This window comes from Falco punctatus (genome assembly GCF_963210335.1).
Source record: "Falco punctatus genome assembly, chromosome: 4".
NCBI lineage: Eukaryota > Metazoa > Chordata > Aves > Falconiformes > Falconidae > Falco > Falco punctatus.
The window spans coordinates 30,474,178-30,486,350 of NC_137583.1; the positions used below are offsets into that span (position 1 = coordinate 30,474,178).

The 12,173-nt window shown below is 60.5% G+C and overlaps 1 protein-coding gene across 1 annotated transcript; it reads right to left on the bottom strand.

Annotated features, from left to right (window-relative positions):
• Positions 1–468: 468 nt before the first annotated feature.
• Positions 469–12,107, bottom strand: LFNG (LFNG O-fucosylpeptide 3-beta-N-acetylglucosaminyltransferase). The gene is made up of 8 exons (XM_080382438.1): positions 11,667–12,107; positions 4,472–4,520; positions 3,446–3,545; positions 3,149–3,302; positions 2,960–3,045; positions 2,507–2,672; positions 2,199–2,284; positions 469–2,111 (listed from the first exon to the last, which is right to left on the bottom strand). The coding sequence occupies exons 1-8, from the start codon at positions 12,057–12,059 to the stop codon at positions 2,045–2,047; spliced, it is 1,101 nt and encodes a 366-aa protein (XP_080238564.1). The 5' UTR covers positions 12,060–12,107; the 3' UTR covers positions 469–2,044.
• Positions 12,108–12,173: the final 66 nt, after the last annotated feature.

Here is a 12,173-nt window from a genome sequence, read left to right on the forward strand (position 1 = left end):
CCATGGAAGCCGGAGCTTGTTACTGGCAGGTGGGTGCTGGGTGTCAGCCGAAATGGTGGCAGAGAGGGCCAAAGGAGGGCTGGGAGGGAAGGGGCTCGGCCCCCCACAGCCCCCAACCTTCCCACGCACACGCCTGCCGGCCGGCTGTTAACAACACCCTGCTAACAACCGGCTGGCACCTCGTCCCGCCACCTCCGCTCCCACCCGGAGCCTGGGAAAAACCAGCCCCGAGGCGCCAAGCCATGCCCCAGCCTTTTGGAGAGGGAAAGGAGGAGAGGACCCTCACTCCCGGGATGCAAATGGCCAGGGGATCCCGGTACCCGTGGGAAAAAGTGAGGGATGCAGGCACAACCCCTCCTCGATGCATCCCTGAGAACTTCATTAGAGGTGATAACATCCGCAGGGGGAATAAGGGGTGTTCAGCACAGCTCATCCATAACGACACGCCAGAGCCCAGGACCAGGTGACTGTGGTCAGCAAAAAAGCTGGTTTATTGGTGACGGCTCCCACGGGAACCCCGTGGCAGCAATCGGGTTCAAGTCCCTGAGAACACACTGTCCATGCTGGTTCCCCATCCCACATCTATTGCTTTAAACACATCCTAGTTACAAAAAGCACAGAGTGACGTTCCAGATACTGGAACATATAAATTAAGGTAAGTGATAGTTACAAGACATCGCAATTTTTTTTTTCTTTCTTAAACAGATTATCAAAGACCGGGGATTTTTTTTTTCTGATCCACAGAAAATGTATAAAAAGCATTTTAAAATCTACATATTTCTCAATGTGTTTTTTTTTCTTAAAAAAAAGGCACAGTAAAAAAAATACTGGCTCAATAACATATTTACAATGCACCCATTATGGGCTATTTTCACTCAGCTTCGGGTTGGAAACGTTCAGCTCCAGCTCAGCCCGCTTACCCCAGGGCACAGGGCTGGTGGCAGCAGACAGGGCAGCCACAGGGGGATGCAGGGTCCTTCTCCCTCTCCAGCTAAATCCTCCCCAGCAGGGCGAGAGCAACAGCCAGGCACTTCTTGGGTGCTCTGGCCACCCCAGCAGCACCCACAGCCAGGCCAGGGCTGGAGGATGCTCTGGCCCCACGGCAGCAGCGGGGAGCACCCCCACAGCCCCCGGCCAGACCTTGAGGTGCTGCTTTGCAAAGGTGCTGGGCTGCCCGTGTCCAGCCTGCCCGCACCCACTGCCGGCCGGCGAGCAGGCACGAGGCGGCACTGAAGGGAGACCCAGTACACAGTGCCGGGAAAGCCCTCCTCCTGCCCCCCGTATTTATAGAAAGGCTTTACATTAAGTCTATAAATAGTGCATAGATCAATGCTGCCTGCAACAGTTCAGCCAGGCAGGAGGAGCTCTGGGAAACAGAGCCAACGCCAACGCTGGCTCGCAGCCCACCCCACCATCTCCCTCCAGTGCAGCCGCCGGGCAGCCAGCAGCCTTGCAGCACCCTGCAGCAGCGCTCACCATGGCCGGGGGGCTCCCCTGCCTGCCCCCTGAGCCGGGGAGCAAAACTCATCGATGACCCTTCACGTGAATCGGGAGCCGGAGCTTTGCTGCTGAGATTTTGGGGCTGGGAGAGAGGATGGGGCTTACAGGAGCCGCGGGGTGGGTGGGTAGAGGCCGGGGGGTGGGGGGGGGGTGGGGCGGGACGGGGAGCACACATACCAAAAAACTTAACATTTGAAAGGGAACAATAAAACAAAAACGGAGAAGCAAGCCCAGGGGAGGCAGAGCCCCGCACTGCGGTCGCTCCCCACGCATGGCGTGGGGCTCACCAGCGCCGCGGGGTGCCCAAGGATTAAGTGCTCAGGACCCGACCCTCTGCACCGCCCTGGCCGGAGCGGGCAGCGGGCGCGGGCAGCCGGGCAGGGACACGGGGCCGCACAGCAGCCTTCAGTACACACACACTGTGCAATACCACAGCAACGACGTCTGTCCGTCCATCCGCCGGACTGACACACCCGCACACAGGTCCCGCAAGCCCGTCGGATACCGGGGAAATTCGGGACGAGGTTAAGGGGACACGCGCCTCCTAGTAAACCATGTTGGCGGGGCACCACGGCGTGTCGGGGTACAGCAGGCAGTGCACGGAGCGAAACCTGCGGAGGAGAGGAGCTAGGCTGAGCACAGGGCAGCGGCGCCCCGTGGCACCCCGGCACGGGAGGGACAGGGTGCGCCCATCTCACCTGGACGGGTCCTCCTCGACAGAGAAGGCTCCCTTCATGTGGATGGAGTTGCGCTTGTTTTCAAACATGCCGTAGCTTAGTGTCACCTGAGGGGGGGAAGCACAGAAGGGGTCAAGCAGCCGACGTGGCCACCAGGAGCAAGCCCGGGGGGCTGCAACATTCACCCCGTTTCCCAAAGGCTCCAGTCACACTCTGCATCACCCCGCAGGGATGGGCTGATGGGACCTTCCCCCTCCGCTGACGTTTGGCCGCGTGTCAGTCGGTATCTTAGCTGCGATGCCAGATATTTAGGTGACAACATGGGATACCTGTTTGTGGATCTCTGTCTTGGGCACCTGGTGGAGGTTCTCCAGGTGTGAGTGGAAGAGGTTGCTCCGGATGAGCTTCACCCCCAGCACAGACTCGATGATGTAGCCGATGGTGCAGTCGTCGGGCAGGCGGATCTTCTCCGCGGTGCTCATGAAGTGGCCCCCGCTGCGGGGAGACAGAAAGGGGCTGCAGAGGAGCAAAGCCCAGGGGACGTGCATACCCTGCAGGGTCAGGGCTGGGCCCAGTCTGTGCCCAGCTCTAATTAAAAGTCAATTAGGAGGAACTGAAGTCCTTCCCAGCTTGTTTCCAAGCCCCCTGCAGACACCCCCGGCAAGACAAAAAGAGCAAAGTGGTGGGACACGGTCCAACGTCCATCCCCAAAGATGTCGCCGCTCTGTGCCCCACTGGGACCGTGACGAGTCCCCACGGTTGAGCAACGCCAACACTCTTACCTGGCCCACGGGCTCATCTTCAGTGCCAGCCCCCGGCTGATACAAAACCCTGCTCCGCCCGTGGCAAACCAGAAATGCACAGGGTGCTGCGAGAGAGGGGAAGCAACGGCAGTGAGACCTCCTCCTGCCCACTGGGGAGCAAACCCCAGCCCAAGTTAAGCCAGCCCCAACCTCTCGCCCCCACCTCACCATCTTGTTCTCGCTGATCCTCTCCGTAGCCTGGATGGGCCGGTCCAAGCTGGGCTTCCCAATATAGATGTCCTGCGTGTGGGGGTAGCTGGAGAGCAGCTTCACCAGCATCCGCACGTTCACGTAGTTGTCATCATCCACATGGCAGAACCACCTGCGGTGGCAGCCATGTCACACCGAGCCAGGGCAGCTGCCCAGACCCCACACTGAAGATACAGCCCCAAAAATGCAAAAATGCTTGCAGTGCCCCCCCTTGCAGCCCTGCCACCCCCCACAGCAGCCCCGGGCACTGCTTACTTTCTGCCAGACTCAATGAACTTGTCGTACTCCACCGCCATCTTGCAGGACAGGGCCTGGCGGCTGTGGGCAGCTGAGCAGTTGGTGTTGATGACGTTTCCTGCGGGAAGAGACGGGGGTCAAAGCCTGGCATCAGGGCATCCCGTGCCTCCCCGTGCACTAGAACGGTGGCATTTCACTACACACACCCCAGGTATGCCAGGGGGGTGGAAACCCCACAAATGTCCCTGATGATCGGTGGCCTCCACGCCACATCATTTTGGGCAAAGAATGAATTTTTGGGGGAATGGTTTTTGGGTCCGTGTGAGATAAGGGAAGCGATGAGCAAGGGATGCAGATGCAGCAGATGCACCAGGGTTGAATCGTATCCCATGTGCTACACGATACATCCGTACATCACCTTGCCCAGCCCGGGACCATGCACCAGCCACCCTGGGAGCGAGGGGGTGTCTGTCAGCTGGCTGCTGCTCCAGGACATGATAGCCAAAATCCTGCCCTACTCCTGCTGCCTTTTCCCTCCAGCGGCCACCTGTTATTTGCTTTCCAGCTCAAAGGCAATCATGTCCCAGCCTGAAAAGGAGTCATTTGCATCGGGAGAATAGACCACGCTGACCCTGGCCCCGGGGAAGGGCTGCAAGGGAAATGCTCCCATCAAACCCTGGCTGCCTTGCCCATCAATCCCAGCTCAGCTCGCCCCAGGGACACACGGGTGCAAAGGCCCTCACCCCTGTGCTCCCCAGCAGCATCATGCAGGAGGTGGACTGAGCTGACCAGGGGGAAGCAAACCCCTCCCCAGGTGGGGCTCCTGCGCAGACGGTGCTTTAGGCACAGTGAAACAAGCTGCCTCATTCTCAGCCCAAGCCCCTATGGCAAGGGCTCCCGAGATCAGTGTCTAACCAGTGCCGTTTTGGTCATTTTTTCAGAGTTCCAGGGCCAAGCTCCAAGCCAGCCACGGTCCCCAGGCGGGGGCTCCTCAGGGGACCTGGCCAGGTCACACATGCAAAGGGACAAGGGCCACAAACTCACGTGCTTGCTTCTTCAGCTCCTCATCCTCCCCGTCTGTGAAGATGAAGGTCTGAAAGAGAAGATGAGGCACCTCTAAGGGCCAAGGAGCCAAGGCCACGTGGCTCTTAATGTGACACGACATGCCTGGGCAGCACTAGGGACTAGTCCCTCTGGGATGCTGGTGGTGATTTCTTCCCCCTCACCAAAACCCAAAGCGGTACCAGAGAGCCAGGCATCCCCGTGACATACTCGGCTTCAGACCAAGATGGGTGCTGAGCCATCCCGGCTGGACACAGCATGCAACGCTGTGCCTCACCGGGGTGCAACCAGCCCCTCTCAGCACCCACACTGAGCACCACCCTCTCGCCTTTCCCACGGGGCTGCAGCAGGCAGGGAGATTCTGAGCGATGTAAGGGCCATTCCCCAGCACGAGGCAGGTGCACGGAGAGGTGACAGGGAGAAGGTTCAGAGCCTGGCTCGATCTGAGCGGGGACTTCAGACTTTAGCTGGCACGGCCAGCACGCGCGGCCGGGGATGCCAGAGCAGCCGCCTGGCAGCTCTCCCTGCTCAGGCAGGTGTGTTTGCCTGCCGTGCTGGCTGCCAACCGCATCCCCACCTGTGTCAACAGCACGTCGCCATCCCCAGCCACTTGCACAACACCCCCACAACTCCTCTCTGCTCCCTGTCCCCCCGCAGCGTGGCTGAGCTGGTGCCGGTGGGTGCCTCTCGCCAGCCCTGAGGAGGGGACGGTCCCTCCCTGCCCACCCCAGCAGGGCACCCTGCCTCCTCCCCGGGCACCCGCACTGCCACCCGGCTGCACGCCTCTATTTACACAGCTAATTCCTGGCATATGCCACCCGGGAAGGAATATTTGGGGCTGGGCGGGGGGGCGGGGGGCTGCTGTTGGCCTGGGATTTGGGGAAGGGCAAGAAGCCGGAGAGAGCAGGGGGTGGGAAAGACATTGCCATCAATCAGCGGGCAGCAAACAAAGCTGGAGGAGAGAAACCACAACCAGCTGCCAAGCCCTATTAAAAACCAGACGTGTACAAAAGGGCAAAGGAAGAAAGACAAAAGGGCTGGGGGAAGACAGGAGGCAGCAGAGGGGGGACGGTGGAGCCTGAGCGCTGGAGATGATGAATTACAAGTGAGCTGGAAATTGGGTGCCACCCCACAGCCCGCCAGCCCCGGGAACACGCTGGGGGTTTGTGGTTTGTTTGAGGAGGTGGGTACAATAAGGGGGTTGACTTTACTCAGCAGAGGAGAGTTAAGCGGGCAGCAGTGGTCATTAGCATACAGCTGCGCTGGTTAACCCGGCCGGCCCGTGTGTTTGCTCCGTGTTTGCTCCATCCTGAGCTGGGAGGCTGGTGGGGAGAGCCCAGATCTGTGGGAAGGCTGAATGGGAGGGGAGGAGGGCACGTTCCTGGGGACAGGGCTACAAGTGACCTTTGGGGCTTGAAAAGGAGAAAAGGGGGGGGGGGGGGGGAGGGGAGAAAAAATATAAGGATGGAGGAGGTGGGAAGGCAAGTTATCGCAAATGCACAGCCTGCCGTGCAGCCCAGCTTTTGGGGACCAACAGAGTTCAGCCCCTGGAGGAGTCAGGAATGCCTTGAGCAAAGGCTCAGGGGATGGGGGACCTGCTGATGAGGAGGGGACAGCTGGGGGACAGGGACTAAGGCCATCAGCTGCAGGGCCAAGGATGCCCGTGATCATCATCACGGCCCCAGGGACACATCACTGCTGGGGTGGGAGCAGGTCAGTGCTGTGCGTGGAGGAGGAGGATGTCACCCCCAACCAACACAGGGTCCAGCCAGCACCTTGGGGCTGGTCCCCATTTCCCCAGGTGCTCAGGGGTCAGGTAGCTGTTGCGGTACAGCTGAACCAGGGCAGCAGGAGACCATCCAGGGATGCCCAAGACAACCCCATCACAAGTCCTTTCTTATCCACCCCAAGACACACGATGCCTCAGCACATCCCTGCCAGGTTCCAGCCCTGCCGGAGCTGGGGACACAGCCCCTGCACGGGCGAGACAGAAAATGTTTGCTTGATTAGCTCAGAAACGCCGTCCAGCAACTGCCTTCAGCAGCTCCAAAAATAACCCCGCAACTAATCCTCCAGCACAGCTGCTATAAATAGACCACAGGGACAATTGTTTATTACTCGCCTGCACCGAAAGGCTTCATCCTAACGAGGCATCTTCCCCTCAGCCTCTCCCCACATACTTCCCAGTAATTCTCCTGGTGCAGGTGGACCAGGTGGCACCTTGGTGACCAAGACAGGGGCACACAGCCTTGCAAGTCACCTGATAGGGGCTACCAGTGGCCCACAGGTTCTCCACCGCCCTCCCAGCTCCACTACGACGTTCAATTAGGACAAAAAAATTAAAGCCTTTATTTTTTAATCAATTCATCTGCATTTCTTAGAAGGGGAGCTGCACCCTTCCTGCATGGCTCCCTCGCCCAGGGCTGCAGGGGAGAGGAACAGAGGTACCAGCCAAGCCTGGGAGGAGGTACAAGGCCAAGGAAGGAAGGGGACAAGAAAACAGTGTCCGTTTGACAAGGAAAAACCATAGATCAGCCTTCAGCATCCCCAGTGTGGGGCAGCGGCCATCAGGGCAGTGCCCAGGTTACAGCGGTGCAAGAGGGATGGGGCCCTGCAGCCAACATCCCTGAGCTGTGACCTACTAAGCCACCATCATCTCCAGACCCACCAGCAGCAGGGCCAGCCACACACACACACACACACACTCCGGCTTCTCCCAGGCAGAAAGCACCCAAATCCCTTACACCCTCCCCTCTCCACCTCTCTCCCACTTGGCCCCCATGCCAGCTGTGGCACTGCGGGGTGCCAGGACCTCTTGGCCACCCCTGCAGTAACTTTTCCTGCGGGGTGCAGGAGAGGAAGGGCCCACTGCCCCCCCCAGCCCCTGCAGGAAACCTCATTGTTCTCAAAACTGCAGCTTCAAGAAACACAGGATGCCAAATCCCTCCCGAACAATAGCTGCCACCGCTCCACACAGCCCCGCACAATGCGCGGCCTCCACACGCAGGGACCGAGAGGCACCCAGGGTCCCTACAGCCGGAATGGGGTCAGCCCCCCCAGCTGCCTGCAAGGAGCCAGCCAGCCGCCGGCCGCCCCCCACCTCCTCCTCACCCTTGGGCAGGGCCCATTTCTTTTTTTCTTATTTTGTTTTCTGCCCTCCCCTCCATTTCTCCTTTTGTGGTGACTCATTTCCCCCTCCGCCGACAGAGCTCGTGGGGTGCTCATGGCTGGGTGCTGCGCAAGGCATCCCACCAGCTGGGGCCACGCCGGGGTCACCCTGCCACAGCCTGGCCCAGCCCGCTTCCCAGGGTGACACACCTTCAGCAGACCCTGCTGTCATCCCCACCTTCACCTGCCAAAAAGGGGAACCCCAGGCAGGCACCCCCATGGCTCCAAGGAGGACAAATCCTGCCCCCATGCCAAGTCTCACTTCCCAGTGTCAGGAGAGGATGGAGCACCCCAGCACCCACCTACCAGCACCCGGGGGGGCTGTACCCCCTTCCACCCCATGGACAAGGGGGAAGCAGTCACCTTGGTTGGGTGCAGGGGGAAGGAGGCAGCAAAGAGGTGCTGGGAGGGGGTGGGGTGGGCTGGACCTCTATCTGTGCAAGGGGCTTCAGGGGGAGGCAAGGGTGCTGCTGGAGCAGGGCTTTGTGTCCCCTGCAGTAGTTTTCCCTCCAACCTTCGGGGGTAGGAGGGGAAATCCCCACCCTGCTTCAGCAGGTTGGGAGCAGAGTGATAGCAGCATCCCCTCGATGGCAGCATCCCCGCGCCCACGCAGCTGTGGCTCTCCCCAGGCTGGGGGTGATGCTGGGGGTGCGTGCGTGTGAGTCTGTGCTGGGACCCGCAGAGGCGGGGAAGGGGCTTGCAAGGCCGCAGGCCTTTCCTCCCCCCATTCCTTTCGGCAAGAGGAAGAATCTTCCACTGTAATTTTAAATGCTATAATTTTTTAATAACCTCCTCGCAAACAATGAGCTTATTGTGTGGGTAGGGTCCCCCACCCTCCCGCCTGGTGCTCCACGCACGCCACTCACCGGCTCTGCAGCTTTTATGGACCAGGACAGTGACACCATTGGGGGCAGGCAATTAATGGGTGCCCACCCCCAAACCAAACCCCACAGGCTGCCCAGGGGCAGCAGGGAGGGACCTTCACACATGAGGTGAGTTCAGCAGTGCTCAGCAGGCCCTGGTGCACAGCCCAGGGCCGGGGGGAGCCGGTCACACTGCAGAGCTGGTTTGGGATGAGCAGCCCCCCCAGTCCCAGCCACTCCAGTGGGAGCCCAGGTGGGACACTGCGCTGCCACACTCCATCACAGCCACCCCGGGGCTGGGGACCCTGGCCAAGGTGCTAGAGAAATCTGGGAGCCACCATCACCAGAGCACGCTCTCCAGAAGGCAACCCTATTCCCTCTGCCCCCAGAGCAGGAATTTTTCAAAGCCTGCAATTACCGCACCGGATCCCAGCCCAGGATCCCAGCCCAGGCCCCCGTGCCCAGCCGCCCCCGGGGTGCCCCGGGACAGGGATGTTTCTTATGCAACTCTGCCACTGCAAATCACCCTACTCAGCAGGAAAGCAGTGGGTTTGGACTTGCTCCTGTCCGGGATTTCTGCCTAATGGCCATTTTCCTCCCCCCGCACCCCTCCCCCCTTTTTTTTTTCCCCAGTACAAAGTTTCCCCAGACTGCACTCCAGCATCCTAAGGATACCAAGACAGCTGGAAACTCTCCCCAAAGCAAGGAGGGGAAAACTCACAACTCTCCTCTAACAGCAGCTTGTCTGGCCTGGATTGTGCAACCCAAGGAGCAGATTTAGAAGGGAGCAAGGATCTGCCCTCCCTGTGCAGGGAGAAGCAGGAAGGAGAAGGGGGTGCCCTTTGCAGTGTCTCGGAGGGGACAGAGGGCAGGAAACAGAGACTATAATGGGCAGAACAAAGAGCAGCCAAGGAAGGACACAATGGCTATCCCCCCTGTCAGCCAGGGTCCAGCCTGGAGTTACCTGCTGAATTTAACCCCTTCTCACCAGGGTCTGCATCCCTCCTGCCCAGAGAGCTGCCTGGCTAAGGAACAGCCAAGAGGGTTGTTGGGGTTTGATGTGAGAAGAGGATCAGAGGAAGGAGAGACATGGCATGGGGGATTCCCACCCCTTGGGCAGGAACTCCCCCGTGTCTGCGAGGCAGCACACGTGCCTGAGCACCGGTAGTGAAACAGGAGCAAGAGAGGCAGGATGAGCAGTCAGGCCTGACTCAGACCAAGAGAGGCATTTGAGCAGAGGCAGCGAGCACCCCGCAGTCACCAAACCACCCTCCCGGGGCAGAAACCATGGGGCCAGGCAAGAAGAGGATGCAGGAACTGCACAGCCCCCCCAGGACAGGGAAGCAAGGGAAAGGAGCTCCACAGCACCAACCCTGCACTCCGCAGGCAAGCGACCCAACTTGGTGCCAAATCCAGGGAAGCCCAGGGTTCCCCGAAGCTTCCCAGAGACAGTGGGCAGGTCAGCATGGGAAGACCAAAGCCGATGGCCACCAGCAGCGTGGCTTCATCCCCTCTGCCTCCACGTGTCCCTCCACAGCCCTCGCTTTGCTCCGCGGGAGTCTGTGCCGCATCCAGCTCTCTCGGCAGCTCCTTGTCCTCAAGTGCTGTACAAGAGCCGTCACTCAGCGCCTTGGCTTGTCAGGCAGGCACCTCGCTGGGCTGCAGCCCCCCTGGCTTCATGGCCCCCATCTCTAGGCAACCTGACCTGGACACAGCCAGCTCCGGCTCCCCCGTTCCCATGGAAAGTGCCACACAAGAGGCTGCGAAGCCTTTTCTCTGCGCCAGGAGAAAAGGGGCTTTGTTAGCTTGCCCAGGGGGACAGCGTGAGAGCCGAGCCTCGGGTCTCTGGGAATCCAAACGGACAAACGAAGCACAACAAAAAAAAAACCTAGAAGAAAGCCGGAGCTCACAAGAGGGAGGGAAAAAAAAAAGAGCAGCCATTCCCAGGATCATCTGTAGGTGCTCAAAGAGCGTTTTCCCCACCACCACTCGCCACCCCCTCGCAGTGACAGCAGAGCATAAAAGAGGTTTCCATTAAACAACTGTACCAGGGAGAGACAGCAGAGCCACTGCCAAGCCCAGCAGACCTGAGAAAAAAAAATAAAATACAAGATTCACAGCAGAAAAAAAAAATAATAGCCAGATAATGCCTGGGGTAAGTTGCAGGACCCAAGACCCCACAGGGTCCTGCAAACCCAGGTGAAGGAGGCAGGGGCAGGTTGACACCCACCACCCCCTTTCACCTCCCTCCTCTGCCACGCCAGATTTAAAAAAAAAAAAAAAGTTTGCAAGCGAGAAACATGATTCCAGGCCAGGAGGAAACACGTGAAGACAGTAGGATGGAAAGGTTAGGACCAGGCATAACTTACTTGGGAAGCTGTCTAAGGATAGAAAAAAGCATCTTAGGAGCAGATGGCAAGGCAAATTTCCTAAGGAAGCAGCTTTTTTTTTTTTCTCCTTTTCAATTTTGCTTCAGTACTTGAAGGACAGAGTAATAGACTGCCAGGGCTCTGGGCAGGACATCAGGAAGGTCAGGAATTGGGACTGGCTGGAACTGCCCTGGCAAGGGTGAGCCAGAGCAGACCTGCAAGAGCCCCCAGCCACTTCAGTCCTGCCCAGCTCCTGGCAAAAGGACCAGGAGCCTCAGCACATCCCAATGCTCTCCCAGCCCTGGGCTACTAAAACTGGATGTCCTCCGGGCAACCCAGTGGGGGGCACCTCGCGGGGCCCTGCTAAACCTCACCCGCAGCCCAGGAGAGCACCCGCAAGGCTGCCGCCCCAGCGGGCCGGGAAGCATCCCTGCACCGTGCCTCAGTTTCCCCCGCGGGAAGCAACTCGGGGCAAGCCCTGCAGCGGGGGGCGCTCCCGGAGGGACCCAAAGGCTCCGGGGGATGCTGCGTGCGAGAAGCCCGGCTCAGGCTCCCCCCCATCATCCAGCCCCCCCACCCTCACCCTGCCAACGCTGCATTTCACACACATCTCTGCCCCGAAAGCGCCGCAAGAGCTCGGCCACCATCGGAACACCGGCGATACGTGGGGGGGAGGGGGGCGGCGGCGGTAAGAGGCGGCGGCACGTGCCGGATCACGCACCCCGCGGGCCCCCGCGACGGGCCGGCTGGCACCCGCGGGCGGCCCCGGCCTCTTACCATGTCGCGATTGCGGGAGATCCAGGTGTCCAGCAGCAGCTCCAGCCGCGCCTTGTGGAACTTCTTGGTGGTCTTGACGGCGATGAAGACATCGCGGGGGGAGATGTCCTCGGCCGGCGGCCGCGGGGGGCTCGGCGGGGCGGCGGGCACCTCCCGCCGGGCTCGGCTCAGCCGCCCGAAGTAGTCGGCGAAGCTGCGGAGGCCGGGGGGACCCTGCGCCTCCGGGGGGGCCGCCGCCGCCGCCCCCAGGCTCTGCAGCGCCCGCTGCGCCCCGCCGGCCTCCCCCCGTGCCAGCCCCGGCCTCCCCGGCGGCTCCACCATGAGCACCAGGAGGCAGGTGAACATGGAGCCCACGAGGGACAGGAGCAGCTTCCTCCCGCAGCTCTTCAGCATCCTCGCTCCTCGCCGCGCCGCCGCCGGCCCCCGCCGCGCCGCTGCCTTTAAACGGCCCCCGCCCCGCCCGGGGAGGGACGAGCCCGGGGCCGCCCCCACGCGGGGCGTGGGCAG

Bases quoted from the DNA above. Each gene is read 5' to 3' on its own strand.
- LFNG (XM_080382438.1), bottom strand. From the start codon at position 12,059: ATGCTGAAGAGCTGCGGGAGGAAGCTGCTCCTGTCCCTCGTGGGCTCC. The intron at 3,046-3,148 runs GTGAGGTGGGGG...CCTCTCTCGCAG, and splicing joins GGATCAGCGAGAACAAGATG to CACCCTGTGCATTTCTGGTT. The intron at 2,285-2,506 runs GTATCCCATGTT...TCCCCCCCTCAG, and splicing joins AGACAGAGATCCACAAACAG to GTGACACTAAGCTACGGCAT.